Genomic DNA, 23,775 nt, shown 5'->3' on the forward strand with positions numbered 1-23,775 from the left:
CTAGGAGTTAGAAATGGAATGACGTTTAATTGAGAACTTGCCTATCTCTTAGGTATCTCTCAGATCTGATTTACCCAGAGTGGTAGATTGGAGGAAGTTCCATCAGATACTGAGAAGCCCCGGAGGGAACTTTCCTGGTGGCCCAGTGGTTCAGACTCCATGCTTCCAATGCAGGGGGCATGGGTTTCATCCCTGGTCAGGGAACTAAGATCCCAGATGCCATAAGGTGTGACCAAAAAAGAAAAAAAAATGTAGATGCCCCAGAGGGAAGCTACAGGATAATGAGATTACCTGTTTCATCTGTCCCTCGGATACCCCTCCACGGTAATAGATGATCCGAGTGGGTTTGAAGCGTGTGGATTTGTAGAACTGGATCAGCAGCTCTCGAACCATGTTGGTAAGATCCTGGATTACCTCCTGACTATAGAGGAGCTCCTGGGAGATCTCCTGGCGGGAGGTCTGCACGCGAACGGTGGCACAGTACCGGCTGGGGTGGCCATCCATACTGCCAACCACAGCCGCAATGGATGGCTTCTTCCCATCGCCTGCTGGGGGGTGTGTGACATCTGCTCCCAGGAAGATGACAGGTTGCTGGAACACTGAGGGCCTGATCAGATTTAAGGAGACGTTGCCACTCAGACATACGGATGAAAATGCTTTCATTTAGCAAGCTCACCAGATACAATCACAGATACAATCTTGCAAGAGAGAATAAAGGTGTGCCCACTGGGAGAAACTTCTAAGGCCCACTGAGTGCCTGCCACCCAGTATCACGAATCTGAATTGACTAAAGAAGCCAACATGGTTCTCCTGCAATAGCAGGAAGCAAAGAGTCAAGTGAAAGTGAAAGTTGCTCAGTCATGTCCAACTCTTTGCGACCCCATGGATAGTCCATGGAATTCTCCAGGTCAGAATACTGGAGTGGGTAGCCATTCCCTTCTCCAGGGGATCTTCCCAACCCAGGGATAGAACCCAGGTCTCCTGCATTGCAGGTGGATTCTTTACCAGCTGAGCCACCAGGGAAGCCCAACATGGTTCTTCTGCAATAGCAGGAAGGAAAGAGTCAAGAAAAGAACCTAACTCAAATTTAACAAAATCTCTATGTGTAAAGGGGAAACTTGGGCTTCCCTCATAGCTCAGTCAGTAATGAATTTGCCTGCAACGCAGGACATCCAGGTTCGATTCCTGGTTGGGAAGATCCCCTGGAGAAGGAAATGGCAACCCACTCCAGTATTCTTGCCTGGAGAATCCCCTGGGCAGAGGAGCCTGGCAGGCTACAGTCCACGGGGTTGCAAGAGTCAGACACAACTTGGTGACTAAACCACCACCAAAGGAAAAACTTTCCCAGAACAGTCTCTCTTAGGATCCTGGGATTTCTACAGTGGATGCTGAACTGCAGGATGCACACGAAACCCCAAGACGCGAGACTTAAGGAAGAGAACAAAGCTCGTCTCCATCCCTATTCTGTGTTTCTCCATAGTGTTTATCACTTTGACCATGTAATTTACAACTATTTTACTTATTGTGTATACACACACACACACACGTCGGGCCAGGCCCGCCAGGCTCCTGTGAGCCATCAGGGAAGTCTAGTGGTACCATCAGGGGTTATCTACTGAGAGGGGCCACAAGGAAGCCTGATGAAGAGCTGGACATGTTCTATATTTAACCTGGGTGGTGGTTACATGAGTGCATATGTGTATCAGAAAAAGTAACCAAGGGGTATATTTGAGATCTGTTTTAGTGTAAATCATGTAAGTTAGATTTTAAAAAACAAATGGAAAATACAGAGTTCAGGATCTTACCTTTGATGAGGTACAAGCACGTTGTTAATTCCTCCAAGCTTTGCGTTTATCTTCAGGCAAAGGTTGGAAAGGGTTTGAGGTGAGGTCTTCACTACGTTTTTCACCTGGACACATTGTGTAGCCATTCCTAGGAGTGTATCTCCAACACGCTTCACCTCCGCTACAAAAATAAGTTTATTAATTCATTGTAAATGTTGCTATATTCTCCAAAATCCTAGAAGTAAAGCGGAAAACTCCTACATGTTAACTTTCACAGAGTGCCTACCATATATTGTACATTGTGCTACCAGCTTTTCACATGTGGTCCTTTTATCTGCTAAACCCCGAGGGCAATTCTTTTTTTTTGGATAGGTCCTCTCCCTTCCCTTCTCTCTTGCAGGCCTGGAAGCCAGCCCACTTCCTCTGTTCCACCATGCTGCCTGCCACCACTCACTCAAAAGTCTGTTGAGGTTCCTTTTCTCACAGGACTGGTCTGGGCGAAGAAATTAATCTCCCCAGCTCCTCCTCCTTAGTACACACACCAGCCCTTTGAATTTTAAGGGATTCTTTTCCTTCCTCCACCCCCCTCCCTGCTCTAAACACAACAGAAAAAGAGACGCTAACAAAAGATACAAATATACAGAGAGCTGAAGACATTTTATAAAGTTCAAATTGCTGGTCTATGTAGTCTCCAAAGCCTTTGCTTAGATGATAGCCAAAAGAAATTTTTATCATTCCTCTTAGAAGAGATACAAACTAAGCAGTTCCTGTTCTGGAAGTGGTAGGTTCCTCCATCCTGATACTCCTAAGTGCTTCTCACCAGACATTCTAGTTCTCCCTACTTTGGGGGCTATGGTAGACTTGCACTGCCCTCATTCCCACTGCATTTTCTGCCCCCTATCCCAGGTTGGGTGGGCCATATAGTTGGCTGTGGCCAAGAAACTGCAGAAGTTAAGAACCCTCCAGAGACTTCTCTGTTGGTTGGATGGTTGACTCTGCCCTTCCAATGCAGGGAGCGTGAGTCTGAACCCTGGTTGAACAAAGACCACAAATGCCTCGGGGTGTAGCCAAAACAACTCCCCCACAAAAAAAAACACAAAATAAATAAAAACCTCCCCAGGCTTTCTGTGTTAAAAAAAAAAAAAAAAAAAAAAAAAAAGCAAATCTCCAGAGTTCTTTTCTCTCTGCTTTGGGGCCAGCAACATTCCAAACAGTGACTGGGTTCCAGAGTGAAAATGGTATGATGACATGGAGCAGAGGCTGTAATTTACCTTCAATGGACACACAGCAAGAGCAAAAAAAACCTTTGTTGTTTTGAGCCACTGAGAGTTTGGGGTTGTTTTTGACTGCAGCATAGCCTAGTTTATCCTGAATGCTACACCAGTTACTTGAAATCATCCCTCATTCAACATTAAAGGGGTCCATACCATATACCGGCGTCTTCCCAGGCAGGATAACCACTATAAGCTGCAGGCCCACATACGTCATTTTCAGGTGTTTAAACATGGGCTCCACGCTGTCCGCACCTTGTGCGTACTTGCAAAAACACGGCTGACCCTGGATGGGCATTCCTGCATCCTTAGAGATTTTACGGAGCTGGTCCGTGAAACTCCTGTTAAAATACAACCCGTGGCACAGGGCTTTCATTTCAGGGCACATTCTCAGCATTTAGCTCCCTCTAAGATATTTCTTTCAGTTCTGTAAATTTTTAGCCAAAATTATTAACAAACAAACAAAAAAAGCCCATCTTTAACTGGTGGCCAAAAACAGCCTAGAAGTTCTATCACTGCAATTATAATGCAGAAGATTCTGTATTACTAAACTATCAGAGTATCATTTGGAATTTTTAAAAAATTATGCCTCAGCTGGGCCTCAGGGCCTAGAATAGCAATCCTGTTCAAAGAATTTCTTTAAACATTCAAGTCAGTGATTCAGGACCGAAGATAAAAGCAAGGTCAAAATTTCAGGTAACGTGTATTTTGGCAAGCCAGGTACAAGAATAGCTGGGTAAGCTTGTGTTCAACTGAGAACACTGAAACACTCTGTCACAAAATCACCATATTTAGGATTATATTCAAACTCATAACAGATTTGATTCCGTAACAATGCCAAAGAAAACATCATTTTAAGAAAAAGCAAAATTCACAGTCAAGTTTTAAATTTTAGATTTGAGAAGTTACTCCAGTCTATGTATAAAGTTTTCAGGATAATTTCTTTTGTGCATTTGCCAACATTTTGTAGGATTCCTTTCTTTCACCCTAGTTCGCTTTTCCTGTGGTAATTTTTCCACCCTTCTCACTAACTTCCTTTATATAGATAACTGCATCTGTAAGATGTGAACCAAAGATCTGAATCAGTGACCTTGCAGTAAGACAAGCTCCCTAGTTAATTACAATGATTAAAAATGAACTAGTTTTTATCTTAGCTGGAAAGATACAATTAACCCCAAAGGAAGCTTCACTAAGAACTCAAGAAATTGCCAATCAGCACCACTTCAACCTTGTTAGTCACAGATTTCTGCTCTAAATGTAGGAAGCTGAGTCAGATTCTCAAGGTAATTCCCAAGTTTGCAATTCATTATAAGAACAATGTCTTTTTCCTATAGCCAGATGGTGTCACTATGGGAGTCAGGGATTCAGTGCCAGTGTACACAGCACATTCACATAAAGATGGTATTTTCATATCTGCAAGGGATATTACTAAGCTGAAAATATGAAGATACTCACTTTAGCAAATCTTCCCTACATTGTTTCTGAGGTGCAAAACAAGCAACTGCCCAAACTTTAATTTCAATGCCAGCATAAAACTGCTTTCCTCGCATGTCCCAGACACCCTGGTTGGGTGTGGCTACAGTTTTATTCTTTAAAACAAACAAACGAAAGAAACAAAAGAGAAAAGACATTACAATCTAAGTCCATTTTAAAGTTGATGAGAGGATACATAAAACTCTATTTGATATTAGTCAAAAGACAAAAAGCAGCAATGAGCAAAGCAATGGGTAAATTCAGTGTGGTATTGCTGGAAGAAACTTGCTGAATAAAACCAAGGCTTACCCGGCCCCCGTACTGCAGCATTGGTGCTGGAAGAACCCTGCCTGTGAGCTCTGTCATTTCATTGTGGACAACAATACCAAATTCTTTAAGGTATGGGTCAGGTCCACCCACCATGCTGTTACTCTTCACCTAAAGAACAGGAAAGCCTGCATATATAAAAACCAAAGAGTAACTGTGTCCCATCCGGCATTTTCTATTGTTTCTTTTTTTAATCTGAAAGCTAGCTTATCTTAAAGACCATGCCTTACTGACCAGTCTACTGATTTCTTCCTGTCGGTCAGGAGCAGATCTTGCTGTGGCCTTGATCATCGTGGAAGTCTGATTGTCTGTGAGCTTCTTTATACATCGCTGTCCTGCCACTATATTACAAACCTATCAAGAGGCAAAGAAGAATTAGTTTGTGTCTTGGGCTTCTGTATCTTAAGATTTGCTGAAGTGCAGCTTACATCTTCCATTTCCAAACAAATGAAAATTCTGCTATAAGGTGAAGTTACCTGTCCAAAATATTTCAGAGATTAATATTAAATTCTATCACTAGTTTAGAACATGACTTTAAAACACACAAGCACACATTCAAGAGATTGGCAGACTGGAAAAGAAAATTTAGTTTAGCTTACCTCAAGTGGCAAGTATGTATGCTTTTGTTCTTGTCCCACTTGGAGACAGGGAAGATGGGGGTATTTCAGCTGCAGATTGTACTTCTGCTTAAAATATTGAGCTACTGTACATTCCATAGCTTGACCATTTTCTAACTGTAAGGGAAAACTATAAGAGAGAATATCTTTTTAGAAATTTCCTCATGCTCTTTTTTTTTTTTAAACAAGCAAGCAAACAAAAGCCTACTAACATTTTCTACCTTGACCAATCACTTAAAAAACAAAGGTCAATCTTTATTTAGCCATTTTCACTTAAGCCATCTTAGTATTTAATCAAGACAGCGATTGTGTTGGAATTTTCCATGTTTGTTTGTTGAAGCTAGGATGAGAAAAAAATTTAATTAAAATGGAAAAAGAACTTATATTAAGAAGAAGCTGCAGAACCAGAAAATACACAGATTCACTAAAGGTCCGTTAACACTTATCAATATAAATACAATCTCTTGCTGGCTTTTTTTTTTTTTTTTTTTTTTTTGCTGCACTGGTCTTAGTTGCAGCATGCAATTCCCTGACCAGGGATCAAACCTGGGCCTCCTGCATTGGGAGCATGGAGTCTTAATCACTGGACCACCAGCAAGTCCCTCTTGCTGACTTCTTAGAGATGCTGCTGCTGCTGCTAAGTTGCTGCAGTCATGTCCGACTCTGTGCGACCCCATAGACGGCAGCCCACCAGGCTCCTCTGTCCATGGGATTCTCCAGGCAAGAACACTGGAGTGGGTTGCCATTTCCTCCTCCAATGCATGAAAGTGAAAAGTCAAAGTGAAGTCGCTCAGTCGTGTCCAACTCTTAGCGACCCCATGGACTGCAGCCCACCAGGCTCCTATGTCCATGGGATTTTCCAGGCAAGAGTACTGGAGTGGGGTGCCATTGCCTTCTCCTCTTGGAGATGAGTAAATGCAAATAAGGTCCTGGACCTTCTACATACGAGTTTTAATTGCTAAGAGAACTTCTGGTAAAATGAGTGCAGCATAGTTACTGGGGTCACATTTTTAGATCCCTAAACCAGGACAAATATATGTGGATTTGGAGGCCACAAAACCAAAGACATGAACTTGAGACCATGTCAAGATACTTGATACAAACTGGAGACTGTGATTTAAGAGACTCCTTATTTGGCTCTTCCAGGAGACAAATTATCTCAAACAACTTGGCACAATAATAACTTTAATCTTGTTTTTTAACTGCTAATGCCCCATGAAGTAATAATGCAGTGAGGATCATTTATGTGATATTTAAATCTATGTGCTTTTAATTTTTAAGCAAAAATTATATAGTTCTATAAGTTTAATTATTCTTATAGGGTGTGCTGTGCTGTGCTTGGTCACTCAGTTGTGTCCGACTCTTTTGCGACCACATTGACTGCAGCCAGTCAGGCTGCTCTGTCCATGAATCCTCCAGGCAAGAATACTGGAGTGGGTGGCAAACCCTCCTCCAGGGGATCTTCCCAACCCAGGGATCAAACCCAGGTCTCCTGTATTGCAACCAGATTCTTTACCTCTGAGCCACCAGGGAAGCCCATTCTTATAGGGTAACATGCAGTAATTAAATGATGAAAAAAGACATGATTTTAAAGAAAAACCAAAAAAAAAAATGCTATACTCTGTCACTATAACAAATGCTATAGTGACTTTTATTTTCCCTAGAGAATGCATTCAATGGTATAACACGAAGAATAAATAGAATATCACTTTACAACTCAAGAAATTCATGTGACGTGTACATGAGTTCATACTGAAGAATGTATCCAAATCAGACTGAATTGATATGCTACATTTATCCAGAGGCCACTCTAAAATTTCAGTTATCTAGAGCAAAGTCACGTAGGTGATTTTGATTACACTTGTTTGAAAAAGTCTTCTTAGTAAGTATGTAAAATAATGTAAAGTTAATATAGTTAAGTTCATGCTCTTAGAAAAGCCAATATTTATATTTATGCCAGACATGAGTTTAATGATCTTGATTACAAGAATAAAAGTTACATATATGGTAATTTTAAAAGCACTTGCATATATATTTTCTCATTAGGCACAGTTCACAGTGGATTAGAAGTTAGGTGATTAGAAAAATGAAATTGAGGAAGGATAAATGAATCTGCTACTGGAGGCATGCCATACACACTGACAGCTGGAAGAAATGACAGTTAGCTACAAAAGGGGGGAGAAAAATCCACATAAAACTCAAAGCAATATATATCTTTCCATGACAGCTTTTATGACATACAGTTCTTAATAGATCCTTTTGGGCCATGCATTGAGAATTACAACACTAGAATAAATGATGTTTATAATGATGATTCTGCATCATTATATGAAAGTTGATCTATGTTCAGCATATTTTAAAGGCAAGGAAAACATTTTATTAGTATTTCTATCAAAAACATTTAAAAGCTCTTTAAAAGCTTTGGTGTTTAAAATGAAGATCTGGGTGAGTTTTTTAATTATAATGTGTGTGTGCATGCTAAGTCACTTCAGTTGTGTCCGACTCTTTGTGACCCTTTGGATTGTAGCCCTCCAGGCTCCTCTATCCATGGAATTCTTCTGGAGTGGGCTGCCATGCCCTCATTCAGGGGATCTTCCTGGCCCAGGGATCGAACCCATGACTCTTGTGTCTCCTGCATTGGCAGGTGGATTCTTTACCACTAGCGCTAAAATGGGATACCAATTTCTCAAATTATTATAGTAGCTTCCTTCGATACAAAAAACGTAATGGTACAATTTTAGATGTGGTTAACATAGCATCTGGTCCCATCACTTCATGGGAAATAGATGGGGAAACAGTGGAAACAGTGTCAGACTTTATTTTTTTGGGCTCCAAAATCATTGCAGATGGTGACTGCAGCCATGAAATTAAAAGACGTTTACTCCTTGGAAGAAAAGTTGTGACCAACCTAGATAGCATATTAAAAAGCAGAGACACTACTTTGCCAACTAACGTCCGTCTAGTCAAGGCTGTGGTTTTCCCTGTGGTCATGTATGGATGTGAGAGTTGGACTGTGAAGAAGGCTGAGCGCCAAAGAATTGATGCTTTTGAACTGTGGTGTTGGAGAAGACTCTTGAGAGTCCCTTGGACTGCAAGGAGATCCAACCAGTCCATTCTGAAGGAGATCAGCCCTGGGATTTCTTTGGAAGGAATGATGCTAAAGCTGAAACTCCAGTACTTTGGCCACCTCATGTGAGGAGTTGACTCACTGGAAAAGACTCTGATGCTGGGGGGGATTGGGGGCAGGAGGAGAAGGGGACGACAGAGGATGAGATGGCTGGATGGCATCACTGACTCAATGGACGTGAGTCTGAGTGAACTCCGGGAGTTGGTGATGGACAGGGAGGCCTGGCACGCTGCGATTCATGGGGTCGCAAAGAGTCGGACACGACTGAGCGACTGAACTGAACTGAACATACGTTTGATGACTGGCTGGTCGTCTGGTCACATTACACACTCGATATTTTCGTTTCATCTGTCCACAATGGGTCACCTCAACTTTCAGACCTGAAGTTAAAAAAAACGTCAAAACATCAGTGGTAATTAAAATCATAGTGACCACAAAAAAAAAAAGATTTGAAGGTTTTCTTCAGGAAGGCATGACATTGTACAAGACAAAGTTTGCAAACATATGGGAACAATTTCATCATGCATAGCCAAAAAAGCCTCAGCCAAGCAGAAAAAATTAGAACCCAGATGACTGAAGACTAGCAACCTACTTAAATGTATTACTTCATTCAATAAATATATATCATGCATCAATCATGATTTAGTGCTTACTTAGTCTTAGACCTAGAGGTAGCCCTAATGAAGCTCATGGCATAATGAGAGAAGATAGCTAACAAGTAAAGAAGCAAAGAAATTCTGAGAATAAACAAACTTGTATTATTGTATTAATCTGAGAAATCTTAGAAATCTGAGACTCACTCATCCTGATCCTTCTCTAAGCTTCTCCAGGAAGCCAGGAGGAGGGCCACCCTGAACCCCAGAGCATAGAAGGAAGACACAGGGGAATGCAGGGAGATGAGGGATGGGGGAAGGGGAGCAAGAACAGCTTGTGAAGTTAGACACCTGGGGAAACACACACACTCCCACACACACACACACAGGCAAGCACCAGGGGTATCCATCTCTGCCCCAATCAGAGAACACTGGGGGAACATCACAGAAGGAGTGGGTGCCCATGAGACATTTCAGTCCTTCCGTTTTATTAAAATAAAGGTTTTCAAGTAACTAAAAGTAACAGTTACTAAGTGCCTGACATGTGCTAGAAGTTTATACACCCAGTTGCATTTAATTCTCACAGCAACCTTACAAGATTCATATTATTATTTTTACCCTAGAGATGAGTACACTAAGGCTTACAGTGGTTAAGTAACTTGCCCAAAGCCCCAGTGATAGAACTGGCAGGAATGGGATGGAAGCCCAGGGGTGTCTGGGCTTCCATCTGTAAGACAGTGCTCCTTGGACCACACTGAGCTGCCTGACCAAGACCACAATGATGCAAATACCTACCTCTGATTTCTTTGGTAAACTTGACACGCTGGGAGTCTGTTAGAGGTTTGGTTTGTTCATTGATGTTCTGAATGTCTAAAACCTCACACATGAACTCAATGATAGGCTGAGCCCGGTAGAAAGCAGTTGCAGATACTAAAACAGCGAAGGATACTTAGCTTCAGAGAAAGGGAAAAGACCAAAAAACCAGCCCAAAGAGTAAATGGTAACGGAGTTCCATCCTACCATCAATATTGAGCATCATATTCCACATGGCCGGTCTCACGGACTGATGAAAGCCAAACCAAACCTCCCTGCCCCCTCCCAGAGGGTGGTAGTAACCTTCAGGAGGTGAGAAAAAGGAGCGACCCACTGGAGTGTACCTGAAGAAACAAGAATTTGCATGCTTCACAATAAAAACTTGAAAGGATCTTTCATTTCACTCTCAACTTTGTAAACTGAAACTAAGTTTGAACTATGACTTATGCAGAAGTCATGGGCACCAATGCAACCTACCAACAAAAGTCTGACATTTGTGGCAAAGAATTCAAACTAACCTCATGGAGGGAAGGTGTCTTGTGATAACATCAAGTGCTTGAACTGAGTCATCTGGGACTTCATTCAAGTGCCCGGCCAAAGCTTCTAAAAGTAACTGAAGGCTCACAACTGATACCCACTGAACAGACACTTTAAAGGTTTGGTCTTTACCCTCACCTGGAAGGGTCACTTCCATATCAACCTAAGGAAAAATACATATACAGACACATTTACAAAGGCTGAGAGACTCCAGGAATAGTCAATATAGTATACCTATAAGGATATCTAACACTTTCTGTAATTGCTAAACATTGGAAACAACCAATGCTCCATCAGTAGGGGGATAATTTAATATTGAATATTATATAATAGTTAAAAATAAAGTAGATGCTACAACATAGATGAACCTTAAAAACATTATGCTAAGTGAAATAGCCAGACATAAAATGACAAATATTGTATGATTCCTCTTATATGAGGTACCTAGAAAAAAATTAATAAAGACTAGAACAGTGGTTACCAGAGATAGGGGAGGAGGAAATAGGGACTTGCTGTTTAATGGGTACAGAGTTTCAGTTTGGGATGATGAAAAGTTCTACAGATGGATAGTGGTCATGGTCACATAACAATATGAATATATTTAATGCCACTGAATTGTAGTCGCTTCAGTCGTGTCCGACTCTGTGAGACCCCATAGACGGCAGCCCATGAGGCTCCCCCGTCCCTGGGATTCTCCAGGCAAGAACACTGGAGTGGGTTGCCATTTCCTTCTCCAATGCACGAAAGTGAAAAGTGAAAATGAAGTCGCTCAGTCGTGTCTGACTCTTAGCGACCCCATGGACTGCGGCCACCAGGCTCCACCGTCCATGAGATTTTCCAGGCAAGAGTGCTGGAGTGGGGTGCCATTGCCTTCTCCAGAATTGTACACTTAAGAATGGTTAAAATAGTAAATTTTATGTTATATATTATTTAACCACGATAAAAAAAATTTTTAAAGTAAGGTAGATGGAAAGATCTCCCAGATATATTGTTAAGTGAAAAATGAAAAAATAAATCACAGAACAATATGCAAACAAATAATACCATATATAAACATGCAGAAATGGGCTTCCCTGATGGCTCAGTGGTAAAGAATCCACCTGCAATGCAGGAAACAGGTTTGATCCCTGGGCCAGAACTATCCCCTGGAGAAGGAAATGGCAACCTACTCCAGTATTCTTGCCTGGGAAATCCCACGAACAGAGGAGCTTGGCAGGCTACAGCCCATGGGGTCGCAGAAGAGTGAGACACCTCTTAGCGACTAAACAACAACAACAACAACAAGCATGTATAAGTAGCTAATGCACATAAAAGTACCTGAAAGGACACACACCGGACTATTATAGTAGTTTCCTCGGAAAACGAAAATGGGATTGAGGATGCGAGCAGGTGGGGAAGCAGGAAACCATAGCATTTCTAGACTGTCTGAATATGTTTATAACGAGTATATAATTATGTATTGCTTTTAAATTTTAAGAGCAAATGTCTTAAAAAGTTATTGTGGTATTATAAATATTTTCATAAGTGAGTGTTACACAATATTTTACAAGTAATAAAAATTCTACTGTTCAGATTCAGGTGGCACTTTCACACTGTGAGAAAATTGGAACATATGTAAAGATGAAATTAGTTCAGTTCAGTCACTCAGTCGTGTCTGACTCTTTGCGACCCCACGGACTGCAGCACGCCAGGCTTCCTTGTCCATCAGCAACTCTCGGAGCTTATTCAAACTCATGTCCATCGAGTCGGTGATGCCATCCAACCATCTCATCCTCTGTCATCCCCTTCTCCTCCCACCTTCAATCTTTCCCAGGATCAGGGTCTTTTCAAATGAGTTGGCTCTTCGCATCAGGTGGCCAAAGTACTGGAGTTTCAGCTTCAACATCAGTCCTTCCAATGAATATTCAGGACTGATTTCCTTTAGGGTGGACTGGTTGGATCTCCTTGCAGTCCAAGGGACTCTCAAGAGTCTTCTCCAACACCACAGTTCAAAAGCATCAATTCTTCAGTGCTCAGCTTTCTTTATAGTCCAACTCTCACATCCATACATGACTACTGGAAAATCCATAGCTTTGACTAGACGGACCTTTGTCGGCAAAGTAATGTCTCTGCTTTTTAATATGCTGTCTAGGTTGGTCATAATGTTTCTTCCAAGGAGTAAGCATCTTTTAATTTCATGGCTGCAGTCACCATCTGCAGTGATCTTGGAGCCCCCCAAAACAAAGTCTGGCATTGTTTCCATTGTTTCCCCATCTATTTCCCATGAAGTGATGGGACCAGACGCCAGGATCTTAGTTTTCTGAATGTTGAGTTTTAAGCCAACTTTTTCACTCTCCTCTTTCTCTTTCATCAAGAGGCTCTTTAGTTCTTCTTTGCTTTCTGCCATAAGGGTGGTGTCATCTGCAAATCTGAGGTTATTGATATTTCTCCTGGCAATCTTGATTCCAGCTTGTGCTTCATCCAGCCCGGCATTTTGCATGATATACTCTGCATATAAGTTAAATAAGCAGGGTGACAATATACAACCTTGACGTACTCCTTTCCTGATTTGGAACCAGTCTGTTGCTCTGTCCAGTTCTAACTGTTGCTTCTTGACCTGCATACAGATTTCTCAGGAGGCAGGTCAGGTGGTCTGGTATTCCCATCGCTTTAAGAATTTCCCATAGTTTGTGGAAATAATCAACCTAAATTCTAACAGTCAATTATTGATTAATTAAAAAACAAGAGAATATGTACAGAATAACAAATCTATCATCACCATGAGAAACAGCTTTAAGAACTGAATTGTCTGGATTTCCCTGGTGGTCCAGTGGCTAAGGCTCCATGCTCCCAAAGCAGGGGGCCAGGGGTTCGATCCCTGGTCAGGGATGTAGATCCCACATGCTGCAACTAAGACCTAACACGGTCAAAGAAATAAATAAAAACAAATATTTAAAAAAAAAAAAAAGAACTGAATTGTCATTAGAAAGGGAAACATCTTTGTCCTATGTAATTACTACTAAATGACCTAGGTCTAATAAACGTTTCTTGCTATTAACACTTACCCTATCCCGTCCAATTGGCAGTGGATGTGCTGTGTACATGTTTCTTTTGCCATCATAGCCAGGCTGCCGATCACCAAATATTTGCATCTTGAAGTGCCGCACCATTGTATCTACTACCTCCCTTAACAGTAATGGAGACAGTGGAGGTTAGCTCTGAGAAATGGTGGTGAACAGGAAACTATCACTATACCTTAATTATCTAAATTCGGGTCAAAACTCCTTGGAAGACCTCCCTGGTGGTCCAGTGGTTAAGACTTCCTGGAGAAGTCTTGAGACTTGGGTTCCTGGAGAACCCAACTCAGAAGGTAGGGGTTCGATTCCTGGTTGGAGAGCTAAGATGCCAGCAATATTGTAACAAAGTCTTTCTCTAACTACACTATTATAACACACACACACACACACACACACACACACATTATGTGTATATTACATGTACATATAATATACACACATGTATACACACATGCATGCACGCACACATCTTACATAATATATGTGCAACACATATACATGCTTACTCGCTCAGTCATGTCCAACTCTTTGTGACCCCATGGACTGTAGCCTGCCAGGCTACTCTGTCCATGGGGATTCTCCAGGCAAGAATACTGGAGTGGGTTGCCATGCCCGCCTCCAGGGGATCTTCCTGACCCAGGGATTGAACCCAGGTCTCCCGTATTGCAGGTAGCCTCTTTACTGTCTTAAGAGATACATATTTACAATATACATATATACCATATGTATGTATCTATACATACATACACACATAAAATCAATGGCCCATCCTCAATCTGTACCTTCCATCCTTGTTTTATTTTTATTCATAGAGGTTATCATCAGCTAGCAATAATATGTTTTATTTGTTTATTCATTTATTTTTGGACTTTTCCCCCGTTATAGCATAAGTTCCTCGAGGGTAGGAACTGTTGCCTGTTTTTTCATGTTATATTCCCAGGACACAGAACAATGCCTGACATACAATGAGCACTATATGTTGACTGAATCAATATTAGCCATTACTATCACGTCTATTACTGTTGGTTTCAGTTATACAACAGTCAAACAATTAAAGGCTTACATGAGACTGAACTATACCAGAAAGCCAAAAAATTGATCTACAATGAGAAAAAAATCAAGCCACAAAAAAAAAATATTTCACTTGACAGTAAAAGTATTCATGAAAAGGCAAGAACTATAATATTAATGACTGTCTGAGTATCAGTGAAGAAACAGAGACAAGGAAAGTGAGTGATCTCAGCACACTAGAATAAGATCTGTTACAGGGCTATATCTTCACCCTTGGTAAATTCCTGTTATACAGACCACAATACTTAAATCATCCTATCTAGACCCCTCTTGGATAATGCTAGAATCAAACAGAGCTTCTCTCTGAGTTTAATTTCTTCAATACCCCAAGATGATTCTTCTGTCTTTACACTTACATTTTTCTCATGTCCAATGCCAACACTTAATAATAAAATTTGAATTTCCAGATAGTTCCCTTTTCCATGGATATCAATGGTTTCATCTACTTCTTATAAATTTCTGCTACCTTTGGACAGTGAAAGAGGGACAATTCTTCATTCATTATTTACTGACTGAAGGATGATGTGTCCAGTACTCTGCTAGCATCTATGAAGGAGAACCAAGTACGAGATAGCATATCTGCTATCAAGAAACTCACTGTCTTAGAGAAAAACAAAGCCTACATGTTAAAAGAGTTTAGAGAACAAGATGATTCATAATAAATAAACTAGGTGTATTTAAACACATACAGAAGTCTATTTTTTTTAATCCTTACCTGTTGACTCTACGAGGCCGTTTTTCTGGTTTAATATCCACATCATAGTGATACACATCTATTTTGGGAATCTGAACCTGGAAATGGTTGGCTAACAGTCGAATTGGTTTTCCGACAGTTCCAAGGCCAGGACGACGAGGTGGCTGAAACAGGCTGGCTGGAGGTCCTGAAGAGATTGAAAGATTATTTGATGTGCTATTGTTTGTGAAAGATAATATTCCCTTCATGATGATGATGATGATAGCTACAGCTGGGAATCCCCTGGCAGTCCAGCGGTTAGGACTCTGCACTGACAATGCCCAGGACCCAGGTTCAATCCCTGGTCAGGGAACTAAATTCCACCAAGCTGTGCAGCCCAGCCAAAACAAAACAAAAACAGCTACAATTATTGTGATCTTAGCATTCGCTGAACATACTCCGATATAAAAAGTTATGTCAAAAGCTTTTTGGCCTAAGATTCTCTAGATTTCTAAATATTTTTTCCATGCTGCTATTATTTTGAATAAGGGGAATGTCAATAGTAGGTACAATATGATGAACTCTCAGATGCACTCTACTGTCTAAAACCTTTTATCAGTATCAGTAGATCTACAGCTAGGTTTACAAAATTGTATGCATTTTAAAATAAAATCATCTCTAAACTCTGGAGGCCATCATCAGTTCATGCTGGAGATGATCCATTAATCCTCCCCAAATTAGCTTGATTGTTATAGTTTTGTACAGACTGTCAGAGATTAAATAGCAGCTATCTTTATCAATTTAATTGCTAATTTAGATAGTGAAACAATACCAATGAGGCTAGACTTTCTTCCTTATAACCTGATATTTTAAAAATCTGGACAATCTGATATTTTCTGACCATAAGATTTAGTTTATTTCTTCAACAAACATTTATTCATATAGTCCATGTCTAAGCTGTACTGTAGATTCAAGAAAAAGATAGAACCTCTGCCTTCAAGGAACTGACAGTCTAGACCAGCAGTTCTCAACTTGGAGGAGCTTTTGTCCCCCAGTAAACATTTGCCAAATATGTGGAGACCTTCTTGGTTGTCACGAATTGGGGGATACTGGCAATGCACATGACAGCCCCCCAAAATATAGAAGTATTCATCCAAAGTATTGAATAGTACTGAGGCTGAGAAACCCTGGTCTAGATAGAGCAGTCATTCCAAATTATTCTATTGATGGTTTACAAGATATTCTATAAAAAAGAAAGGTTTCCATCAGCTAAAAAAGCCCTACATATTCTCTTCCCTTCTTAAAACTCCAATATATATATTATCACATTAAATTCTCTAACAAGTCATGTAATAAATAAGCTTGTTTAATTCATCATTTACCTGACTTATTTTTCCCCAGAACACATACACATGCACACACACGCTAACTCTTTCTCTGTTTTTAAAATCAAACATCTATTAATAGTCAGTAAATTAGGGTTTAAGGAAACAGTCTGGGAAATATCTGTCTACAGAAAACCTTATTCCTTTCTGATGATATTGTCAAATAGACACTGGTCCAAAAAATAAACACTTTTTCTGCTACGAATAAGTGTTGAGTAAAGTGAGCTGAATTTACAAAGGAAAGTTACAACAGGTTCTCTTGTTGCAATGGTATTTCACCAGGAACAAAGACAATTCACCAAGGAGAGAACACTTTGAAGTAAGAAGCTGTTCTGGTCCAATATCACTCAGGAAAATCAAAGCAAACACTTCAATGAAATTTGTGTTGACAGATCACCACACACTAATTCCTAAAATACTGAAAATCTTTTCATGTATTAAATTCACTGTTCATTCTTTCCCTGAATTATACTCGTCCTTCAAAACTCTGGTCAAGTGCAACCTCCTTGGAAAGCTTTTCCAGACTCTCCTAGGCTAGAGGATGCATCTTCTGTGTCCCCAAGATCTTTTGTATAGGGAACATGTAGGACAAGTATCTAGAAACAACTTGTTAAATTACTGTTTCCTTCACTAGACTGTAAACTTTAGAAGAAATAGACTTCCAATTCAAAGTTATCTTAAAACCTAATTCAATGATAAGCACATTGTAGGAATTCAATAAATGCTGAATTGAACAGTACTAATAATCTCTGTAGCAGTTTCAGATAGAAACGAAACAGAAATCTAGTCATTTCTAAAATTAAAGAATTGATTATTTTTCATTAAAACAAAAGCACATAATTTATACTAAAAACTATTTCTTGGAGTTGAGTTCCATTTCTAGTGAACAAGGGGATCTACTCTGGGTGTGATAAGGCATTTATAAACAATGTAAGAAGTAGATAATAAATAACATCAGAGGTGGACAGGTATACTGAATTCACCCAACTAAATCATATAGATAAGTCAGCCTTGCATATTCCAAGATACACTTAAGCAATCACTGTATCACAAACCCAGCTTTATGATAGAAATTTGCAAACAAAAATCTGGATCAAATGACTTGCCCAAGGACATATGACTTGGATTTTAAATCACAACTAGAATCTAGGTCTCCTAACTCCCAGTTCAGGGCTTTTTCTTCTTCAGTATATTTCACAATCCTATGGCATTTATACTTCTCAGAAGTACTTGATGCTCTTTAAAGAGACAGAGTAAATGAAGGCAGAGTAAATGAAGGAAAGGGATTAAGAAGTTGAGAAAAGCAAATAGTGTGTTTCTTTTCCATGGCAAGAGAGAAAAGTTAGAAAGTGAGTGATCATTCCTTTTAATAAGTTTAGAAGATTTATTTAGAAAAATATATTCTAAACTTTTCCATCCCCAAAGCTGGTTTCTTTGAATTTATCAAGCAACTTCTGAAGAAATAAAGTCTGGAACCAAACTGCCAGGGTTTCAACCCTGGTTTTACCACTCCCTAACTGCATGACCTAGGGCCAGTTTCTTAGCCAATCAGTTTCCTTATCTATAAAATGGAAGAGTTATGATAATAATAGCACCTATCTCATAAGGCTATTGTGAGGATCTCATGAGGTGATGTACATAAAAGGCTTGATGTGCCATGCTGCATCGGAGAAGGCAATGACACCTCACTCCAGTACTCTTGCCTGGAAAATCCCATGGACAGAGGAGCCTGGAAGGCTGCAGTCCATGGGGTTGCTGAGGGTCGGCCACAACTGAGCGACTTCACGTTCACTTTTCACTTTCATGCATTGGAGAAGGAAATGGCAACCCACTCCAGTGTTCTTGCCTGGAGAATCCCAGGGACGGGGGAGCCTGGTGGGCTACTGTCTATGGGGTCGCACAGTCAGACACGACTGAAGTGACTTAGCAGCAGCAGCAGCAGCCATGATGCATGGACTGTAGCCTGCCAGGTTCCTCTGTCCATGGGATTCTCCAGGCAAGAATACTGGAGTGGGTTGTCATGCCCTCCTCCAGGGGATCTTCAACCCAGGGATCGAACCCACGTCTCTTTAGGCTCCTGCATTGGCAGACGGGTTCTTTACCCCGAGCACCACATGGGAAGCCCAAAAGGCTTAACACAGTGCCTCATAATGGTAAGCACTCGATAAGTGTTAGCTATTATGATTGCCACTAAGTCACTTCAGTCGTGTCCGACTCTGTGCGACCCCATAGACGGCAGCCCACCAGGCTCCCCCGTCCCTGGGATTCTCCAGGCAAGAACACTGGAGTGGGTTGCCATTTCCTTCTCCAATGCATGAAAGTGAAAAGTGAAAGCGAAGTCGCTCAGTCATGTCCGACTCTTCGTGACCCCATGGACTGCAGCCCATCAGGCTCCTCTGTCCATGGGATTTTCCAGGCAAGAGTACTGGAGTGGGGTGCCATTTGCATTTGTATATAAATGTTACAGTTATTTCTCAAAGGTCCTCATGTTGGGAGCATCTCAAGAACTTAGTGACAAAATCTGAGAATTACATCTTCCAAAAAGGTAACTCAACACAGACTGGATGAAGTCAGCTTAACAGAAGAGGAGGGCATTAGCCTAGAAGCCAGGTGATCCAGACTCATCCTCATCATTTAGCCTTGAGCCCCCGATATAGTCACTTACGCTCTCTGACCCTTATCTGTAAAATGGGGATAATACCTTCCTTACCTACCTCACAGAGGATCAAATGAACTAACAGCTAAGAAAGCACTTTCCAAACTGTAAAGCACTGTAAAAAATAAATGTTAGCACACTGGTAAAGAATCCACCTGCCAATACAGGAGACATAAGAAATGTGGGTTCAATTCCACATTGGGTTCAATCCCTGGGTGGGGAAGATCCCCTGGAGTAGGAAATGGCAAACCATTTCAGTATCTTTGTCGAGAGAATTCTATGGACAGTCCATGGTGTGCAGAGTCGGACACAACTGAGCACGCATGCACTATTAATATGACAATGTTAGTTACTCATCATGTCCGACTCTTTTGTGACCCCATGGACTGTAGCCCGCCAGGCTCCTCTGTCCATGGGATTCTCCAGGAAAGAATCCTGGAGTGGGTTGCCATTTCATCCTCCAGGGGACCTTCCCAACCCAGGGATCGAACATGGGTCTCCTGCATTGCAGGCAGACTCTTTACCACTGAGGCACCAGGGAAGCCCTACTATTAATATAAACAAAATAACTGGTAATCTAATCTAAATCTTCCTAGTTGTTGTTAGAAATTGAAACTGGGTGAGAGAGAGCAGAGCAAGACTAAACATGCTTCAGTGATTGTTCAAGTGAGGAGGGAACAGTGCAACAGATGTATGTGCTTCAACAAAGAAGCAAGAAAGCTTCTCTAGGTTCTTGGCCTGAAATATCCCACAAGACTAGCAACTCCCTTTGCTCTGATTCTATGCTCAACAAGCAGATTCTTGTTATTAATTGGGTTTCCAAGGTACTGTGACACCAAAAATGGAGTTTGCTAGACAGCAGGCAAGAAAATATTCCAACCAACAGAAAAGATCTGTGTTGGCTCTTTCATTAGTATCTTGTAAATGTGGTTAGTGAGAATTAATTTTCCATAATCCTGGGTGAACTGATAAGCCCTCAAACCCGCAAAAGCTAAAAAAAAAAAAAAAAAAGTCCCTGGGATGTTTCTAACACCACCAGATTGATCTTTTCCGTGAAATTTAGTTTGTATACAGTTACAAAGCCTCTTTCAATATCAGCTCATAAAGCCAACAGTTGATTCAATTATAACCTACTAACAGGGAAGGGAGGGAAGAAACATTTGTTGAGTATTTTCAATGCATTACTATCTACAATAAGACTTCTCACATACATTACCTTATTTCATTCTCACAGCGATCTTGCAGGACATAATTATTACTACCCTCATTTTATAGATGAGGAAATGAAAGTTCAAAGGAATTAAATAATTTGCCCAAGGTTATACAACTATTAAATTGCTATATTGGATTTGAACAGAAGTCTGTTACATTCCTAAAGACCAGATCCTGCTTTTAGCTGGAGGATGTAGCTGAAATAACCCAGTGTAATACTCACATTGAGGTTTATCAAATAATATTAATGTGACAAAATCAATTTATTTTTCAGAGGCATATGAAATTTGACTATGAAGTCCTTTAAAAAATACTCTAAGCAGCAAATAAAGGTGGAGTTGGATCATTCAGCCATGTAAACAAGTTTTAGGTAAACACACCTTCAAAGTTTTCAAACTCAAATGGTAGACTGAGTTTTCTATGCACTAAAAAAATGAAATACTCTACAACTAAGTCAACTATGTAGATAAGGCATAATATTAAAGTTAATTCTAACACAGACCCCCTAAACCCTGACCTACATTAGAAACTTGGGATTCCAAGTGGGAGCTCCAGACTTCAACCTGCAGGGCATTTCTTACAATCTGGAATAGTTCTTCTGGTTTGGGCAAAGTTGGGGAGATAACCAGAGGCCATTCATAACGACGAGGAATTACAGTTTCCAAAGCACTTTCTCCTTCATTTGATCCTCACAACTACTTCTAACCCAATTAGAAGATACTCAGGGCATTAAAGCTTGAGCTGGAGTCGCCGGTGGGTAACTCGCCTGTCACGGAGGCGCTAGGACAGACCACTGCGGGTCTGCTGCGCAGAATGACAGGTAGACACAGGCATAGACACATATTCCTCGAGACTTCAGGGCCTTTGAGAAAGGGTGGGGACTTTGCCCCTTGCCTTCAGGGCAAAGGAGAAGTGTTTAGGGGAAGTTCTTCTTCCTTATCTGACGGCTCTGGACTGTCTGCCAGGGCAAAGAAAAATAAGGGTGCGGCCCCAAGCCAAAATATCCCTGGTGGTGGAGTCCTTCCCGGTCCGGTCCGGGCCAGGCCCCCGCTGCGTACCTGGCACAGTCGTTCCTTCTATGACCCAGACTGGCCTCGCCTCCACCCTGGAGCACAAACCACCTCCCTGAGGTTGGGTCAGCTCTCCCTTCTACCTAGGGGCGTGGGTCACCTTCCTGGGCCTCCCCCTCCTTAGACCTAGAGAACTGGCTCATCTCTCCAGGCTGGGACGCGGAACCCGTCCCCCCGCCGCCCGCCTCCCGAGGCCGGGGTCAGCTCTCTCCGCCTTGTGCAGTGAGGCACGGCCCCGTTCCCCCAGGCCTGACGGCCCAACCCAGGTACGCACGAGCCGATCCGGGCCACCCGGAGCGGCCAGCCCTCCCGCCCGCCCAGGCTTCCCGGGGTCCGGTCCGGGTCCCGGCTCGAGCGCACTCCTCACCCGGTCCCAGCGCTTCCATGGCGGCGGCGGGGGCCGCCTCGCCCCGGTCCCCGGCGCCTCCCGCTCCGGGCCCCGCCGCCGCCGCCGCCGCCGCGTAACGCTTGATCTCCGGAATATTGGCGCTCGGGGTGCGCCGCGGAGACGCGGGCACTGGGCAAGGGGCGGCGGCGGCGCCCGGCCCGGGGACAGGGACCCGGCTCCCGCGGCTCTTCCGGCCTCAGCGACAACAAAAACAATCCCCGCCGCAGCCGCGGCTGCCAGCGGGAGCGGGAGCGGGAGCCAGCGCGCGCGCCCGCTGGGCGGGGAGGGGGCACGGGGCGCGGGGCGCGCGGCCCGGGGTCCCGGCTCGCGGAGGGGGCGTGCGCGGCCCGGGACGCCAGGTCCACCCAGCCCGGCGTGGGGCAGGGGCGGGGTGGGGAGGGCGCGGGCGCGCGCCCGAGGAGGGCAGAGCCCGGAGGACTTGTCGGGGGCGCGCGCGCCCGCCCGCACAGCCTTGTGGCCCCGGGCGGCCTTCTCCCGCGGGGATCCGGGGGGGCCTACACACTATCCACCCAGAGTCTCCCAACACCCGGTGGCCGGAGAAAGGTCGCCATTCCAGACTCCGCTGATCAGGACACAGCTCTGCACTTTCGTCGGTGGAAAGTGTCTTGAGATTCACATCGGACACCTCTCCTCCTTCCACCTCGGACCACTTCTTTCTCTTCTGTCTCCTCTTTCTCCACTGTCCTGGGACTGAGAACACCGGGGTCACACGGACGCCGCAATTTCCTTCTATTTCTTCATCCAAGAGTGTACTCCTAGGTGCCCTTCCCGACCCTTGTAGCCGAAAGTACCACCGGAATGGACTATGATAATGATGCATTCTCTCGTTGACTATGCCCTCTGCTCAGCAAGTCACCAGTCACTTCAGAAAGAAAAGTTTTGCTTTCTTGGATGACTTCACGATGGCAGCCAAGAGTCAAAGGAGCAATTCCCAGCTCCATGGTCAGCCCAGTAGACCCAGCATCTGGGACTTTCAGTTGGGACTTTGAGTTGGAGAACATAGGACAAAAGCAGTTTCTAGTCTTCAGAATAAGGCAGCGCTCCCGCTACGAGTTAAAAAGGTACAATGTGTATATCTTGTACTCCTTTGCTAGAGCTGACATTACAAAGTATCAAGGACTGAGTGTTTTAAACAACCAAAAGTAACTTTATTACAGTTATAGAGGATAAACATCCAAGATCCATTGGTTTCTTCTGAGAGCCCGCTCTTTGGCATATACATGATGTCTTCTTCCTGCGTTTTCTCATGGTTTTTCCCCTGTATACAGTCTATGTCCAAATGTCCTCTTCTTGTAAGGACGTCAATCACTCTGGATTAAGGCACACCTTACAGATTTCATTTTACTTTAATTACCTCTCTCTAAAGACCCTCTCTCCAAATACAGTGAGTTCTGAAGTAATGGGACTTAGGATTTTAATGGTGTGTGAATTCTTTGGGGGCACAATCCATCCCATAACATGTGTAGTGAGATAGTCATTTGAGCATCTACAATGTGCAGCCATAGAGCCAAGACATTTTTGTATGATAAAAATGATCTAAACAAATATTCAGGGCACACCATGGCCAGGCACTGTGTTATGGGCTTCACATGTTATTTAGTCTTCTCAACCACCTGTAAGGTAGGTATTATTAAGGAAAGTATTTGTACAGATGAGGAAACTGCACCTCAGGGAAGCTAAGAAAGTCAAGCTCTGCAATAC

At 42.5% G+C, this 23,775-nt stretch overlaps 1 protein-coding gene across 3 annotated transcripts in view; it reads right to left on the minus strand.

Moving 5' to 3' along the window:
- LOC102406337 (protein argonaute-4) overlaps nt 1-22,349 on the minus strand; it is a 34,543-nt gene extending 12,194 nt beyond the window's left edge. The window contains exons 1-14 of one of the 3 annotated variants that reach the window (XM_025289103.3): nt 22,033-22,349; nt 15,385-15,550; nt 13,587-13,707; nt 10,524-10,705; nt 10,213-10,349; nt 9,988-10,122; nt 8,892-8,979; nt 5,455-5,602; nt 5,090-5,209; nt 4,838-4,966; nt 4,511-4,644; nt 3,212-3,396; nt 1,806-1,965; nt 292-607 (exon numbers count right to left, since the gene is read on the minus strand). In XM_025289103.3, coding sequence (XP_025144888.1) covers nt 292-607; nt 1,806-1,965; nt 3,212-3,396; nt 4,511-4,644; nt 4,838-4,966; nt 5,090-5,209; nt 5,455-5,602; nt 8,892-8,979; nt 9,988-10,122; nt 10,213-10,349; nt 10,524-10,705; nt 13,587-13,707; nt 15,385-15,550; nt 22,033-22,051 — 2,040 coding nt within the window. In that variant the 5' untranslated portion in view covers nt 22,052-22,349. The remainder of the gene's footprint in view (nt 1-291; nt 608-1,805; nt 1,966-3,211; nt 3,397-4,510; nt 4,645-4,837; nt 4,967-5,089; nt 5,210-5,454; nt 5,603-8,891; nt 8,980-9,987; nt 10,123-10,212; nt 10,350-10,523; nt 10,706-13,586; nt 13,708-15,384; nt 15,551-22,032) is intronic. The other 2 variants (XM_025289102.3, XM_044945266.2) reach the window with 2 other exon arrangements.
- Between the last annotated feature and the right edge of the window lie 1,426 nt (nt 22,350-23,775).

Source organism: Bubalus bubalis, chromosome 6 (assembly GCF_019923935.1).
Source record: "Bubalus bubalis isolate 160015118507 breed Murrah chromosome 6, NDDB_SH_1, whole genome shotgun sequence".
In the NCBI taxonomy this organism is placed as follows: Eukaryota; Metazoa; Chordata; class Mammalia; order Artiodactyla; family Bovidae; genus Bubalus; species Bubalus bubalis.